This window comes from Haliaeetus leucocephalus, unplaced genomic scaffold (genome assembly GCF_000737465.1).
Source record: "Haliaeetus leucocephalus isolate CR32 unplaced genomic scaffold, Haliaeetus_leucocephalus-4.0 Scaffold889, whole genome shotgun sequence".
In the NCBI taxonomy this organism is placed as follows: domain Eukaryota; kingdom Metazoa; phylum Chordata; class Aves; order Accipitriformes; family Accipitridae; genus Haliaeetus; species Haliaeetus leucocephalus.
In genome coordinates, this window is record NW_010973325.1 from 2,493,147 (window position 1) to 2,511,410 (window position 18,264).

The window sequence follows — 18,264 nt, forward strand, 5'->3', positions numbered from 1 at the left end:
CTAGCCTCCCAGTAGGTAAAAAGAGTAACCGACTAAAATTTGCAGCATTGATACCATAATAGTTTATTATATCAGTGTTTTTCTCCCAGTAAAATAGAACATCTTCTTGCATAGTAAGGGTTGTAGACCAGAATTAGTTTAAATGATACAGTGCAATAGAGAGACTTGGCCTTTGCTCTGTTTCGGTGCTCTCTAGCAGCAGTTCAGCTCACTGATGCTAGACCTGGGATCTCCTGGTAATTTCCTCACAGAAAACACGCTCAAGAAGTGCGGTCAATACTTGGGAAACCAGTTCACTCTTAGTGAACATTTAGTCTGGAACTAAGAAAGCAAGGAGAGAATAATTCACAGCCTGCCACTTGCCTCAGAGAACCACAGAAAAACAGAAAATAGGCACAGATAATTTTGCCTAAAGTTAGGTACAAATATCTATCTATATATATATATACTAATGTGCCAACAAATTAGAATACATTTTACTTCTTTCTTAGCTCTCTTTTATCTTCACTACTAAATTTTATTAGGATTTTATATGCAAGTGTCACAGTAAATGAAAAGTGTTTCAGCAAATGTACTTTCTTCTGAGAACACAGGACTGTGGTTTTCCCTCAGGCATTTGGTACAATTTTACATTAAGTGTCTTCCATATAGCTGTTAAACATGTACAAAGGCAGAGTATCTGATGGAATGGTTAAGAGTCAGATGTAATAATGTATCAGTACTTAATGTTTTTATAGATTTCAAGCTCTAGCTGGAAAAATGAATAACTATTTGCCATTTGAGGCCCCTATAGTTTACCTAATGGACTGCAATATATAAGTGGCACTACTATGTTTTGCCCAAGAAGGGTAAAACCAAGGCTGCAGGAATACAAAGAAAAAACTTATACAGCAATCACCAAAATGTAGTTTGCCTTAAATAAATCTAATAGAAAGCAAAAATTGTGTAAGCATGTTTACTATCCAGCTTAAGACAGTACTCTGTACATAAAACACAAACTTGGGGCTAAACTTTATATCAATATCACACAGACTCCCATATTCAAAAATACATGTTTGAAAACCCACAGACATATTCAGTTAATTTGTCTCTGCCATGATATCCATCTTCATGTAAATGTGGTGAAACTGTATCATGGTTGGATTGTCAATTATATCATGTCATGGCTGGACTGTCAAGAGGTGAGGTTTGGGGGTTTTATTTGTTTGTTTGGGGGGGTTATGTGTTAATTGATTGTTTTAAAATATATTATTTGTATCTGATCAGTTATTCTTCTCCCAGCCATGGAGTTATAAAAAACTGGCTTTTTGGAGTTTTTGAGTACATAATATTAACATTGTGATTTCTATCACTCAGATACAGATGTCTGGGTAAACATGATTCCATTCAGCAAATGGCTGGCTTTGTTTGCTGCAGGTTAAATGTATAAAGAAATATAGGCTTCATGGCAGTGAAAAATTAAAAACTGAGAAAGTATTCTAAACCCAGGATAAAATTTTTCTTCTGCTTATTACATAGTCCGTATTTAATGTAGAGGTTCATATAGTGATCATGAAATGTTTGTCCTAAAAAAATGTGAGAAACCATAGTCCTCTCTTTACATGGTCTCCTGACACCCCAGTTTAAAAATAGTCTTCCTCCTGAGAGTGCAGGAGGTCTGTAATTTCTCCCCCGGCCCTGTCGGCTCCCTCTTTACCAGATGCTCCTTGCCTGCTCACCTTTCCATTATGTCCACCAGCTGCATCTCACTGAGCCCAAGTGGGCATATTCCATGCTTCTGTCTTCTGCTACACTCTGGAAGAGTCAACAGGCAAACAGAAAAGTAAGCTGGGCTTTAGACAAGCAGCAAATGCTGGTGTAGATTCAACATTTCTTGCTAATGGTTAGAAACTGTAGAAAATAAATCTACCTTTAAATGAGTGAGATGCACAAAAGCTGTAATGATAACTTTGCAGTCCTATATATGTTGAATTTTATTCCTGATATATTAAATATGGTGCTGTAAACAAGTCTGTTTCTAAATGTAGTTGTGGGCACTTGGGTTTATTTAGTAATGGCATTTAGAAAATTTAGTTAGTTTAGAAAATGGCATTTATAACAAACTTTACCTATTGGATTATTCATAGCTCTTGATCCCTTCCTAACCAGCACTCCTTTTTTTTTTTTTTTTCAAAGCAATTGCATTCTAGTCATGCTAAATTGTCTTAGAGGATGGATTTCCTGTATTAGTAAGAACAGTTTCCATATACTGCAGCTGATATGAAGTTAATGTTTGTGTAGATGAAGATTTCCTTTACCCTTCAGTCTTATTAAAGAATACTGTTTCTGAAGCACATATATGCTCTGATTAAATATTAATCTGTCATTTTATCTTTATCATTTCTCCAGATCAATAGGGAGCAGTATATATATGTATACATCTATACACACACTTATCACACACCTAAATGTCAGAATTTTGGTATTGTAGGTACGTTTTGAAGGACATAAAACTGCAAAAGTTGGTGGCAATTAATAATATTTTAGTGTACCTCCACTCTGAGAGAAGATAAAATGCATTATGGAATCACTTGAAGCACTGCTGAATAAATTGAGACAAAATGCAAAAAAATATTTTTTTAAATAATCAAAATATTTCATTAAGCCTATCCTTATATGAGAAAGCCTTTTTCATTTCTGTTTAAAAATAAAACTATTGAACTGTTAGAAAACTCAGAAATGAATATACTTGTTTTATTGGGGATAAGTATTAACTTTGAGTTTGTCAAAAAAGGTGTTTCTCATTTAAATCCTTGCACTCCATTGTTTCTTCTTCTTTTCTCCTCCAGCATAACTATACAGCTATATTGGTAAGCAGGTGCAACCATGTGAACGTATGCCAGAAAGTTTTAGAAAGTAGCTTGATTCCCTGCTGTTCCTCATGAGAAGTGATATTTGTATTCTTATGCAGAACCTAGGTGAGGAAAAAAGACAAAAATAATGATTACCTTACAAAATGATGCTACTGTGAATATTTTCTTTTAAAGAACAATCATCGCTGACAGTACCATGAGATTGCTGTCAATCTTATATCTAGGATATAACCAGCTTCCAGCCAGAGATGAAATCAAGCTCTGCAGATTGATTCTGCCATGTTTTTGCATTGGGGATTCTGCCATCGCTCTTGCACTGGGACAGGCTCATTAAAGACTCAAGGATAAAAAATGTTATCAGAGCCTTGTTATACTTCTTGGCTGCTTTACTTGCTAACAATTAATTTCTTTATCACCAGTGGGCCTACTGGTGATAAAGTGGCTGTGTTTTCTTATTCCCATGGGAAACTTCCATAAAATACTTTGAAGAATATACAAGGGGAGGAGAAACAATTTGCTGGACTCCATTCACATATCAAAAAATAGGGGGAAAAGCATAAGATATGCAGTATTTTAAGCAACATAAATATAGTGTTGAAAAGTCATATGCTATATATTTTTATTTTTATTGACAATTTGAATGCAACAAGAATAGTTGCTGAGGAAATATTTTCCCTTTTTGATGATAAATTTTAGAAGGTGCCATTTGCTCCTGTAAATTTTCAGGACTGTTTGCTAATATAACTGGTATGTTAAAAGCTTTTTAAAGAGTTTATGTTTTGTAATTATGAGATAATTTATACAAGAAGAAAATAAACATAATCTATTTTATTTTTTCCTTGAGGTACTTCGGTTACACAGGTAACAGCTACAGATGGCGATGATCCTTCTTATGGGAATAGTGCCCGTCTGCTTTACAGTCTCATTCAGGGACAGCCTTATTTCTCTGTGGAGCCAAAGACAGGTACTACAAATGATCCTGTAATTTGAAAACATTCATAAACTAACATAAAATGGATGCAAGCAAAAATGTCTTTCTTCATTTCAACACAAAGATCAACTGATACCACCCTACACTTGTTCATCTTTGCATAGTTCCTAGATCTAAAAAAAAATCAATTCTTTCTTTCCCATGGGAAGCTGAAATTCTTTCTGTCTCAAGAATCAGCAATTTATTTAGCAAATTATCTTGCTAAAGAAAAGAATTGGATTCTGAGTACCCCATCCAACAAATGGACCTAGGAACACTTCTGGGTTAACAGCTCTATGACTCATTATGTGACATTCCTATCTCTATGTTGAAGAAACCACAGATATGTGACATCCCTCCAAAATCCTGATTTCTGGGAAAGATAGATGATTATATATAATAGAGGAGACATATGGTGTGCTCTGCTCCTCAGAACTCTAAAGATGCAGAATGGATCTGTCATACAGCGTAGATGTTGCCATGAGTACTAATTCCCAGTATTAGGACAGTCGTGCTGTGCATGGTCTGGAATGCAAATTCATAACTGTATCCAATGATGCATTTTATACCCTTATTATATGGTCAGATATTGGGAAAAAATGGGTCTATTATATGACATGATATTATACTTTTCATTTTTAGGGGTCATCAGAATGGCTTCCCAAATGGATAGAGAAACAAAAGATCAGTATTTGGTCATCATCCAAGCCAAAGATATGGTTGGGCAAACGGGGGCGTTTTCAGCAACAGCCACTGTTACCATCAACCTCTCCGACATCAATGACAATCCACCTAAATTTCAACAGCGTGAGTATAGGCTACTTACAGTAGTTGAAGTCTTGAGGAAATTTAGATCTACTGTAGCTCTGTTAAGTTCACTGGTAGGTCTTTTCAGAACAGGTCTGTGCTTTGAGTTCAGCATACAGATTTAAAAAATAAAATAAAATAAAGAATTCCCACACAAAAGCTCAAAAATGAAGAGGGGAAGAAAACCTGTCATTACAGAAGACCTCAAGCTTGCTGGTTTTATCACTAGGCTTGGAGACAAACGACTTACTACACTGCTTTCCACATAGTTTGCTCTACCTAAGCCTAAAATCTGGGCAATGGGATATTTAGCACTGTTTTCACTCACCTTCCTTCTTTTTCTCCTCTCTTCATTTTTTGCTGACAGATACTGTAAACTTTTTGGCAAAAGATGTAGTCTTCTCTGTCCAGGGAGTTTCTAGCAGATGTGGGAGCTGCTAGCTGGGTTGTCAGGAACAACTAGTGAAATGCAGTTGGGAAGTGCTGCCCTCCACTGTTTTTTCACCCTGTTGGTTCTCCTTGGCTCTTTATTTACTGCTAAAGTGGGGCTGAGAGAGGAGGACTCACGAGAGGAAAGGTTGTCATCCCCTGCCTCCAAGATCTAGCCATTGCTGGATTAGATCCATTGCTCTAATAAAAGCTGGGGGTTTTCCCCAACTTTCTGAGATCCTCAGGCCATCATAGCTACAGCAGTTATTGACCATGGCAGATCACTAAACTGTGCCAGTATTTGTTTCTTTAGGACTCTACTACATGAGCGTCTCTGAAGAGGCTCCTGTGGGCACAACCGTAGGCAAAGTCTTCGCAGAAGACAGCGACATAGGGGAGAATGCAGCCATGAACTATTTCATTGAAGGAGATAGTTCAGATGTTTTTGACATCATTACTAACAATGAGACTCAAGAAGGAATTATCTTATTAAAAAAGGTGAGATATTGGAAACCTTAAAAAACCCCTCTAAATACTGGAAAGAACCTTCTCAAGCAAGCTGGATGTTTAAAGAAGGCATATTGCTTTGGATTCTGCTATGTTTTCTTTCTTCAGGCTTTGTGATTTGATTGGAATATTAGGGGGAAAAAAGAAACATGCTTTTCTTTCTGTTTACTTTTTTTGACTCATTCTTATTACTGCTGAATACAATAGTGGCAGTCAAAGTATCTTAATGTTATTCCTAGCTGTGCAACACAGTGTATCCCATTGTAAGAAAATGTTCTATCTCTTCTGTGCATCTTCTGTAAAATCTTTATCAATAAATTGTACACAATATTTCCTCACTTGCAAGACGTCCTGTTAAACTTAACTGAAGCCAGACTGTGTTACAGTATTAGATAGACAGTGGACTTTCTGTTATGACATAGCTTTGAAAAGACACTAAATACACTAAAAAACATACCAGTTTATGAATGTAGGTATTTAAGAGGCTTTAATACTATGTGATTTAGTTTGGAATCACATAGGAAGATTTCTGGGTCATCTGGGTCATCATCTGAAACGATGATAGAATTTGATAGTCTAGTGAAATCCAGGACTGAAGAACTGAATACAAATTGGGGGAGGAGGGGGGATGGGGGTGTTTGGGTTTGGTGTTTTTGTTTGTCTGTTTGTTTCTATTTGGATTTATTACAATTCTGGAAGGGTTTGGGGGGGTGGTTTTTTTTAATTACAGAAGATAATGACTATCTAAAATATAAATGTAACTATGCATTTATTAAACACTCATTCTTACCTTCTGGAATTTATTTCCTTTAGAGACTAAATTTTAACATACTCAGCTTATCCCCTACAGATTTACTGATTCACATTGTTTATGTAAGAGTTAAGAATGGTGTTCACTAAGGTTACACCTATGTTGGAAATACTAATACTAATAGAAGTTCTTTTTCTTAGGGCTGGCATTCTATGGGAAGACTTCTTTTACAGTGTTGTTTAACTGTAACATTAAAGCCAGCTTACATGTGAAAGCAAACAATGGCATAGCACAGTTTAATTTTAAAGTGTTTTTAATGTAAAAAGGAAGTCTTAGAAGTAACTACTTTTGAAACATTCCCAAAAGAAGGGTAACACTATTTTGTCTTTAATGTCACACCACTTATTGAACTTTATTTAGGTTAAATGTGAAGAAAGAAATAATTTCACATCTTTCTTTCTTAACAGAGAGTGGATTATGAGAGCAAGAGGAGATACAGTATTCGAGCAAAAGTTGTGAACAGGTACATTGATGACCATTTTCTGAAAGAAGGACCATTTGAAGACAAAACCATCATCAAAATCAATGTGGAAGATGCTGATGAACCTCCTGTTTTCACCTTGGAGAACTATGTGATGGAGATTGCTGAAGGGGCTATGAGTGGCTCACTGGTGGGCGTTGTAACAGCTAGAGATCCAGACGATGATGACTGCCCAGTCAGGTACTTAACCTAAAATGTGAACAGGCCCTGAATATAAATGTAGTTGGGATTTCCAAAGGCTTTTTCTGTTTCTCACCTTGGCTCATGATTACAGTTAATCATGCATTCATTGCAATAGCCTAGGTTATTCCTGATGTCATGGTTTAACCCCAGTAGGCAGCTAAGGACCACACAGCCACTCCTTCACCCATTGGGATGTGGGAGAGAATCTGAAGGGTAAAAGTGAGAAAACTCATGAGTTGAGACAAAACCAATATAATAATGAAAAAAAGAAGAAACAAAGAAAACAACAAAGGGGAAAAAAAAAACCAACACAACAAAACCTCAAGAAAAACAAGTGATGCAAAGCAATTGCTGCCCACCAGCAGACCGACACCCAGCCAGTCCCAGAGCAGTGGCAGCCCCTCCCAGTTTTATTGCCAAGCATGACATCATATGGTATGGGATGTCAGTGGGGGTCAGCTGTCCTGGCTGTGTCCCCTCCCAACTCCTTGTGTCCCCCCAGCCTCCTCGCTGGTGGGGTGGGCTGAGAAGCAGAACAGCCCTTGGCTCTGGGTAAGCCCTGCTCAGCAGTAACAAAAACAGCCCTGGGTTATCAGCACTGCTCTCAGCACAAACCCAAAACACAGCCCCACACTAGCTACTGTGAAGAAAATTAACTCTATCCCAGCCAAAACCAGCACAGTAGGTTAAATGCCAGTAGGCTTGTGCATCTTTGCAATCACTTTGAGATGGGGTAATATTTTAAACAGTAGCCTGGAAGAGGCAGTGCATAGCAGCAGAACTAGGTAGCACAGCCAAACCTGTAAGCGCCTGCAGGTGTTCCAGTCTGTTCCCAATAATTTCTGGAGACATGGAGAGATGGACTCATTGCTGGGAGGGAGACACAGCACAGCTCCACTGGCATCTGCTCAGCTCAGCATGACCAAAAATTTACCAATTCCCTACATCTACCACAATTGCCCCACAGAGATATTATATAAAAACAGTCCCCCAGGCTTTTAAACTTGAAAAATAATTTTGCTGTCTCTTAAGGGAGAAAACAGGTAATTAAACTTTAACATGGGGTTTATAATTAAAATAGCTTCTTGAGTTACTTGACATCACTGTGTACTATGTAATTTAGACAAGCTAGGATACAGGGACAAATGGATTAGACACAAAATAATCTATGGTATGTAGATTCCTAATAGCAGAAATATATATATATATATACACACACACATATATATATTGTTACCTATAGTTATGGCTTCAGAGGTTTAGTTAATGCAAGGCCATTTTCTGAATGATTTTACATTCATTTACTGTTACTTAGTAAGCTAGTCATAGGCTAAATTAAATAAGAATAAATAAAAATATACATGTAGTGTCGCCCCTTCCCCCCCCCCCCCAAAAAAAGACTTGTTTTGTGGTTTATTTAGATGACTGCAACATCTCCTGTGAAACATTTAACCATAGTGTATATCTAGGACTTCTTATTTTGAAATATTTCGATGGAATTTGCTACAAAGTGAATATGTCTTCATAGTCCCAAAACAGTGACACATATATTGCATCACTGAGTTTCTTTAAAATAGTGTATGTCACTTCTAATGTAAAGATATGTTTATTGCACTAAGCACAATGCATATGAATCTAATTTTGAAACTATTGCTATCACAAAAGACAGCAGTTGCTTATAATATAGAAAACTAGCTGTGTTGCCTTGTGCACCCCAGTTTTCAAAGTAAAAAAAGACATGCAATAAAACCTCACTACATCAGTAATAAAATATAACTAAAAATATCTAACACATTATCTGAAAATTATATATCAAGAACCAGATTACCAAAAAAACCCACCAAACAGAACAAAACACAAATATCAGAAAACCCTACACAAGCTTTGGATGCAGAGGATGAGGAATACTCACATAAAAAAAATAAATGAAGAAATTGAATTGTAAATCCCTAAAATAGAGATTTATAAATGTCAGACCTTTGGCTCAGATGATAAGAACTTTCACTGACTGTGTTGTGCTGGTTCCTTGATTTATCCTTCTACTGATTTTCAACACAGACAAAAAGTAATTATAAATAACAAGTTAGAGAGTCATCCAACTGCTGGCACATAACCTGAGCTGGAGTCGTAAGTGCCAACAGGAGACAGAAAGGCTTTGTCAAGCACAATTAAAGCTACAATAAAAGAAGGACTAGTTGCATGTGGGAATTCCAAACTGGAGTGGTAAGAACCTTTCAACTCTTCAAACAGGTTTTACTTCCTTGAAATAGACTCTACTAGGAACTGTGACATATGGTCTTTTTTTTTATATTTCATGCAAATTTTTAGTAAATATCCTTTCCATTTGAACCAATATCTTTGGTGTCTTTTTCAGTCCATCTCTGGCCTGTGACCAGTGGTTAGACTTTAACAATTTGAATGGTATGTATGTATGTATGTACGTGCACATGTGCATGTCCACATATGGACATAGCATCCGGAGCCTTTTGAGTGAAAACTCAGGAACACGGGGCTCGTTTGCAATCATTCCCTGTGTTAGGATTTTGTTCCCTGCCTAGGTGTCACCTCATTATAGATAGTTGTCTGTCTGTATAATGCCCATTCCCTTGGTCTCAGAACATGTCAGCAATGATAAAATAGATTTGCCATTATACCTCCACTTAGCTGTTAGTGTTATTCATTTCACAAGTGGCTCTTTTGCTGTTTCTTTTCAATGAAGTCATTCACCTGCTGTGAGCCTGACTTAGAAGTAAGAATGAATAATGCATTTTAGATTCAGTTCACATTAATATAGATCTGAAACACATTTAGTTTTATAAAAAGAAGAGCTTTGATCTTGGCAGCAGTGAATTTTAAATGTTTATAAGTGTACTTTTTTCATGATTTCTGAGTTGTTGCAGCACACATTTATATGTATATATGCACAGCTCTGTTTTCTCAACTGACAATAGCTTTCTATGTCCTTGCCTCTGATGGAACATTTCAATATTAGGGAATCTCTTCACTTTTTTTGGTGCAGGTACTCTATTGTCCACGGCATGCATTTAAAGAGATTGTTCAGCATCAATGAACACAATGGAACAATCATTACAACCAAACCTCTGGACCGAGAGATAGCTTCTTGGCACAACATAACTGTTACAGCCACAGAAACAAGTGAGTAGAGAAATTTAAGGAACGTTGTGTTTTAAACACTGTGAACTGTAATTATCCTCTGAGTATGCCTTCTTTTAAGTGAAGAATACATGCTTCTCTCTCATTATATTACTGTTGCTTGCTACATTAAGGAGCATTATTAAAATGATTAGTTAAATAGAAGCATAATGTATTTGAGCTCCAAGGTCCTGTGCTCTTTCATAAAAGATGACCTTATAAAAAAAGAAAGGAAATTGTAATAGGATTGAGACTGTAACGCTTTCAAGTTACACTGAAGTATATGAATTGCTCCTGCAGTGCAAGATCTTATGTTAAATTAGACCCTGGCTAATTTCACACCAGATTTTTGACTAGTGTGAAATTAGCCAGGGTCTAATTTAACACCAGCCAGAAACCTGTGGCTCATTAATTGTGAATGTAAAGCCTAAATCAGCTAGACTTCCCTTCAGTGGCAATTAAATCTCTGAAGCATCCTTTATATAGATTTTACCTGTCAGTTTGGTTTGAAAGTCAAATGCAGATTGCCTCTGTTTGTGCTTTTGGTGATCTGGTTGCCCTAACTCTGGGACAACACTCTACAAAATTAACAGCTACTAATTTATAAGGCAGTTTAGCAAGAATATTGGGATATTATTTTAAGCATAATCACATCCATCCTCAGGAAGGAGAAAAAAACATGAAATTAGAATCGAATTAATAAATCAGACAGGTTTTGCCAAATACTTTTAGCATGTTTTTTTTTAATCCTGAATCTCAGATAAATGCTATTTATTGCTAAGACTACTTTAAACATATATTCATAAATTGCACTGTTCCAAAAAGGGAGCATTCCCTTTATATATGTAGAATATTACTGCTAGGAGTTTAGTATAGGATAGTCAGTAGCCATTTTCATTGAAGTCTTTATTTTGTGCTTGGGAATTGATGGTATTTTCTTCCTTTTCAGCTTCTCTGTGAGTTTTTAAGCATGAATGTATTTTACTTCTCAAGTTGTTGGGCAGCTGGCAGGTGTTGGTAAAATTGATCTCTGGCATATTTTTGTCATATCTTGAATGGCGCTATGAAAACACAGCAGAATGACTTTGGTTGGGACTTTTCTGTTTAGTTAAACAATAAAATAGGAAAGAACCAAATGTTACAAATGAATAAGTGTCTCCTGCAGCAAAAGAAAGCGAGCCTTTCACAGTAATGAAAGTTATTGTAGAGAACCCGAGCCCTCATTATCTTCATATTCTTATTCTTTATTTCTTTAATGATGATAAGGTCACTGTCTATAGCACTATATTCAAAAGCATTGAAGTTAGGTCACCTTGGTCTGGGCATACCTGAAATGATTTATAGTATGAACTAGTAGCATTTTATTCCTTGAAATATAGTCACAACATTGTGTGTATGAGACATTTAGTGGATGACATCGTGGCTCCATTGAAGCCAAATCAAAATGCCATTAGAGTTCATCCACACAATATTCATTGCAGCTGAGACAGATATTGAAACTGCATTACAACAGCAACCTCCCTAGGCGCCTATTGAGGTCCTGGCATTCATAAAGGACACAAGCCTTTTGCCTCCTTTGTAATGACAGGGATCAGAGATTAGTCAGAGGAATTTGCCTCTGTTATTGCAGACTTGTGGTGTGGATCATCCTGTCCTCATACTATTGAGATAGCATGTTTTAAAGGTACACAGAAGTAGATCAAATTCATTGGACCTTAAATGCAAGCAGTCAGAACCTGCAATCTGTTGAGTCTTATTCCACTTCATGCCTAAGATGATTCTAGACCAACAGAAATCAAGTTTCCTTTGATCAGTTTTTACTTGGTTGTTACCAGTTTCCACCTAGTACAAGGCTGAAGCATAAAACAGCAGCATTCCAACCACGCATGAGACCAAGAAATCCTTAAGTCATCAGCTTTACTTAACACTGCTTTACTGAGTCAGATGAAGATTGAATGACAAATAATTAATTTAGAAGAGGAATATCTGCTTCAGCTTGCTCTCTGTTGAACTTTAGATGACCAACAGAAATTCCCAATGATAGCAACTGGCTTGAGCTTACTTTGATCCTCATTTCTCTATACGTCCATTGGAAATGTGCACTACTAGTCATAAGCAAACTTATCTGCAAGAGACAACAGTCATTTTCCCACCGGATCTTGCAGATGTCATTTGATAGTGGGTTCCAGACCTACTATATGACTACAGAACTTACAGCTCTTTGAAGGTTTTGGTCATGGATCTATCATTAATTCAATATTTAATTGTCACCCCACTTTGGTCATATATACTTTTATTGACAGACTTGTAACTTTTTAATTAGTCCTTTTAAAAAAAATAAAATCATGTCTATTTCCTTTAGGAAGTAGTGAAATTTGCTTTAGCCTACATTATAATTATAACAACAACTATTGTTATTACTATTATTACAAGTTTCCTTTTACTGGCTGATGACAATGCCAAGTTTTCTTTAATCCCCCACAAGTACTGAGTTCTATTTTGTCTCTAGAGATGGTCACTGCTTTTCTTTTCACACAGCTCCAAAATAAGCAAGTTACTAATTTGGGTCCCTAGTAATTAAAACATCAGCTTCACTCTTCACACTGATCCAGACTATTGCACTTGATATCCTGTTTTCTCAGACCTTGTTTTTCAAGTTCTGATCTCTTTCATGGAGATTATGACAAAGAAATTTTCTGCTTATTGAAAGATCTTTAGCCTAATGTAGGATATGAGTACAATAGCTGAATTCAAATTCTGACAACTATTTTCCCGTGTAAGGGATAAAAGACAAAATAAGTGTTGCCTACCATCTTCCCCAATTGCAACCAAAGGACTCACCCTGCTTCACCTAAAATCTTCATTAAATATTTACCAGACACCGATTCCAAGAGTGGCTTTTTAATGTGTTGTTTCCTCCCGATACAAACCAACTGTGATTTCAGAAAAATTAAAAACTTCCATACTGTTATCTTCCAACAGCAACATGAGAAATGCTCTTCCTTCTCATTTAACCATATGCTGAGGAACAAAAAAAAACAAACCTGAACCAAAACAGCCACAACACAACAACCCAAATATAGTAAGGAAGAAAAAACAAGACTATTACCAAAAATAAATTAAAAAATAAGGGTTATTTGGTGAAAGAAAACAGATGTGAATGGCAGCTCTAGGCTGAAAGGTGCTATCTAAATGCTTATGAAAACAAAGGGTAGGCTTTAAAGCCAATATAGTATCCAGGATTCTTACCAACAAGCAAGTTAGGAATGGGCCAAGGTAGCTGGGTCCTTCCCATGCCACTTTGTATACAACTGAAGCCACCAAAGGTGTTCCCTGACTCCTAATAAGTGTTACAAAGTTTTCCTTTCAATGTCAATCCAGGCAAATCTCTGCCCTACACATCCGATTCTGACCTAAGTAAAAGACATTAAGTCCTACACTCGGTATTATTTCTAAAAGGCATATGTGCTACTTTTAATGCTTATTTAAAAAATAAGCCTAGCACTGTTTCATTCCCTATTGTATTATTATGGATGTTGAGATGCAACAAGAGAAATGTCATCCCACAAAGAAGTGTTTTTGAGATGTCTCTGACAGATCATAAGCTTTGGTAAATTAGAACGGCTCTAATGATTTCACAGAAGGAATAGCAACGTGAAACTGCTGAGTATCTAGTCCTTTATCTCTGTGGTAGTTGCTTTTGCTGCCATTTCCTTTGGCAAAAGACTCAAAGCTATCAGCACAGATTCCATAAGATCCAAGAAAACAAATGTTTGCTCCAAGCAACTACTGAATTATACATTAAAAAAGCAATGTAAGAACCAACCAAATCCATGCAGTTTGAAGGGAGACAGAAAGGACTATGTTTTGTTTTTCTCTTAAAGGTCCATTTGACTAATTTAAGAAAATGCCTTAAGGACTTCTGAACAGGTCAGAAGCAGTGAAACTAATGCCCATCATGAGGCGTATTTTAACCATAATGAATATTCTTGTGAGTGACATACTTCTGGTTTAGACAGAGCCGATTGAGCTATTGATAGATATTTAGGTTGATAGATATTGAGTATTCCTGGAATGTCTTAAGATTATTTTATTCACTGGAAAAATGTCTTCATTATGGTCCTTACCCAACAACACGTCGAAGTTAATGTGAACATTACTGCTGCAGTGAAACCTCCTGCCTACTAGAGTAATAAATTACATTGTGGAGAGGGCAGACGTTTTTCAGAGCTATACCATGTAAGTGAGGATTCAATGTGCTGATGGGGAAAGGACTTCTGAGAGATATTCAGTATGGAATCATAGAATCATTCAGGTTGGAAAAGACCTTTAAGATCATCAAGTCCAACCATTAACCTAACACTGCCAAATCCACCACCAAACCATGTCCCTAAGTGCCACATTTACATGTCTTTTAAACGCCTCCAGGGATGGTGACTGAACCACTTCCCTGGCAGCCTGGTCCAGTGCTTCATAATCTTTTCAGTGAAAAAAGTTTTCCTAATATCCAATCTAAACCTCCCCTAGCACAACCTGAGGCCATTTCCTCTTGTCCTATCGCTTCTTGCTTGGGAGGAGAGACTGATCCCCACCTCCCTACAACCTCCTTTCAGGCAGTTGTAGAGAGCGATAAGGTCTCCCCTCAGCCTCCTTTTCTCCAGGCTAAACAACTCCAGTTCCCTCAGCTGCTCCTCATAAGACTTGCGCTCTAGACCCTTCACCAGCTTCGTTGCTCTTCTCTGGACATGCTCCAGCACCTCAACGTCTGTCCTGTAGTGAGAGGCCCAAAACTGAACACAGTACTTGAGGTGCGGCCTCACCAGTGCTGAGTACAGAGGGATGATCACCTCCCTGCTCCTGCTGGCCACATTATTGCTGATACAAGCCGGGTTACCATTGGCCGTCTTGGCCACCTGGGCAGACTGCCGGCTCATATTCAGGTGGCTGTTGACCAATAGCCCCAGGTCCTTTTCTGCCAGGCAGCTTTCCAGCCACTCTTCCCCAAGCCTGTAGCGCTGCGTGGGGTTGTTGTGATCCAAGTGCAGAACCCAGCACTTGGCCTTGTTGAACGTCACACAATTGGCCTCAGCCCATCAATTCAGCCTATCCAGATCCCTCTGTAGAGCCTTCCTACCCTCAAGCAGATCAACCCTCCCTCTCAACTTGGTGTCATCTGCAAAATTCCTGGGGATGCACTTGATCCCCTCATCCAGATGATTGATAAAGCTACTAAACAGAACTGGCCCTAATACTGAGCCCTGGGGAGAACACTTGTGACCAGCTGCCAGCTGGATTTAATTCCATTCACCACCACCCTTTGGTCTCGGCCATCAGCCAGTTTTTTACCCAGCAAAGACTATACCCATCCATACTATGAGCAGCCAGTTTCTCCAGGAGAATGCTGTATCTGCAGATCTTCCTTCCCTTGGTTTCAGGTGACATATTTAGAAACATTTTTATTACATAAACAAATAGGTTTTTCAGCCTAGTCTACACACAACTTTTTTACCATGAAACAAGTATAGTTAGGTCTGGCTTTGCCTTGTTTGCGTTAGTTATAGCAATATAACCTTATGTAAATGCAGTAAATGCAGGGGAAAAGTGCCTTATATTAGCAGAGTTTATTTTCTTTTTCATATGGGAATAAGCCATACTGACATAGCTTTTATATCTAAAGCCACAGCAATAGAGTGGCTTTAGATATATACAGTCATAGTGTATACTTGTATAACAGAAGCAGTACAGTGAGTACAAAATGCCTAAGAATTAAACCTGTTGTGCAAATAATACTTGGAACAAAACTACAAGCTCAGTCTATGAAGTCTGTCAGCAGTAATGCCTTACACGTGCCTGGGCAAAATCAGACTTCTTTGTAAATATGTGTTTGGAGACCAGTGGATAGAACAGCTCTGTTGTTCCAAATTCAAAGTCTCAGCTTTCTGCCTTGGCTAGGGTTGGGAATCCATGTCCACTGCAGTTTCTCCATGTCTACCAATGCAGAAATATTTTTAAAGAATGTGAATTTTGGTGAAATTTTCTCCCAAAGATTCAACATTTCAAAATACTAAAGAAGAGGAAGAATAACAGAATTTCTTAAAGGATTGTGACATGGGTTTGTGGTATCCATGAAGTTAAGTGATGTAAGAAAGCACAGCCGCCTCCTCCAGCTGCTCTGGCCCAGGACCCCCCTGCCCGGCCGCTGGAGCCCAGCCAGGTGCCCGCGGACCCGAGGCGTCTGCTCAGGGATGTGGCTGACGCTTTCCTGTTTGCAGGCTCAACCCATAGCAAAGCTGAGCACATGTCCCAGAGATGCACAAACACACAGACACAGAGACAGAGGACACTGACATGACCGGTAACGCAGACTGCCACAGGGAAGGCACTGCCTTCAGCAGCACCTACATACAGGACTCATATAAACCACAAGGACAGACAGCCAAGTCCCCTCCTCTGCTTTGGCTGGGGAGGCAGAAGGTCGCTGGTGCAGGCACACACACACACACAACACTTTCCAGGTTCACAATCACACATACGCTCATGGATCCCTTCAATACCTGCATGAACCCTCTGTCCACCTGGCACCCTTGCCCGAATCCCAAGTCCTCTTACGCATTTTGTGGGTGCCCAGCTCCCCAGCTAGTCCATGCTCAATGCTCACTGGAAAACCCGCAGCACTCACATGCTTGTCCCTCATGCACCCCACATTTGCAAGTCCCCCCTGAGTGTAAGAGCATGGACCCCCCAGAGTGCCTGGCCTGGACCCAAGGACTGCCTTCTCCCTGTTGAGTCCAGCTTAAAGTTTGCTAGCGAAAACCCCCCCCCCCCCATGCACACCCAGTTTGGGAAAGATACAGTTGTCCACTGCACCCCCCACTCACTCCAGTAGCTGGGACCCTGGACCAAGGGTGCCCACCCCCCATCTGACTCCAGTAGCTGGCACCAATTTTCACTCCCACATACACAAGTCTCACCAGTGGCTGGTACGTAGTCCCTGCAGCACACGTACGCCTACAATGATAGTGAGATTATGCAAAGCAATAGCAAAGAAAAGATTTAATAAGAAGACGTAAGATGATAGGACTGGTGATCAGGCACAGGACTCATCCAGACAAGCGTTCTGACTGGCCCCTTTTACAGCCCTCTCTCTCTGCCCCCTCTTTGTTCCTCCCTGCATGTCCCCCATGGGTCTGTACAGCTCCAGTGATTCCCGCACCCCTCCAGGTCTGGGGGTCTATCTGGTTTACAGCCCTATCAGTTGCAAAGTCCAGGTTGATCCACCTGCAATTGTTGCCCCGTGGTTTCTGGATAACCCATCAATTATCGTGAAGTTCATTCCTTGTCATTGTCTCCACGTTTGCTTTGTCAGGTCTGTGTCTTGGTGTATTTTGTTTCTGTTTTCCCCTTTTTTCCCCTTGGTTTCCCAATTGTCAAGGTCCCCGATCTGATAACCTCACAGGAATAAACTTTCTCACACTCTCCCATGCCCCCATCAATTAGTGTGTCTGACCAGGTTTGGTTCTCATCACCCCCTCTGTATCATTTGTCCCTCAGGTTTGCGTCCCTGTATGTTCTTGTTTATGGCTTCCTCTTTTTCTTATTAACTCTTGTTGCACTGAATAAGATTCTTGACCAGATACCCTTAGAGGAGCAGGCACTCTCCTTCCACATACCATTACATGACTAGCACAGTAAATTGTTCTGCATGAACAAAACCTCATTTAATTTCTCCAGATCAGATTTTATTTTGTACATTTAAATCAGTTTCTGATGTGGTAAATGAAAGAGTGAACAAATCCAAACTTTTACATGAAATATCCTTATATATTTCAAGATCTACTATTATAACTTAACATGATGGATTGGTGAAAAAAACAAAAACAAATCCCCACCCTTTTTAACACCTTTTTTAAACAGAACCTCAGCAAAGAAAGAAAATGTCCTTTTTTATACGTATAGGTTATATTTGAACTCATTAAAAAAGATTTAGTATAAAATGTGTCTGTAGGTCTCTGCAGAATATAAGTAAAATTTTCTAAAGCCTACATTAGTTTAAAATATGTAATAGATTGTA

At 38.5% G+C, this 18,264-nt stretch overlaps 1 protein-coding gene across 1 annotated transcript in view; it reads left to right on the forward strand.

The window, feature by feature from the left end:
• Positions 1-18,264, forward strand: part of CDH19 (cadherin 19, type 2) — a 71,074-nt gene that overhangs the window by 38,381 nt on the left and 14,429 nt on the right. The window contains exons 6-10 of the mRNA XM_010583296.1: positions 3,697-3,816; positions 4,465-4,629; positions 5,372-5,556; positions 6,784-7,037; positions 10,060-10,196. Coding sequence (XP_010581598.1) covers positions 3,697-3,816; positions 4,465-4,629; positions 5,372-5,556; positions 6,784-7,037; positions 10,060-10,196 — 861 coding nt within the window. The remainder of the gene's footprint in view (positions 1-3,696; positions 3,817-4,464; positions 4,630-5,371; positions 5,557-6,783; positions 7,038-10,059; positions 10,197-18,264) is intronic.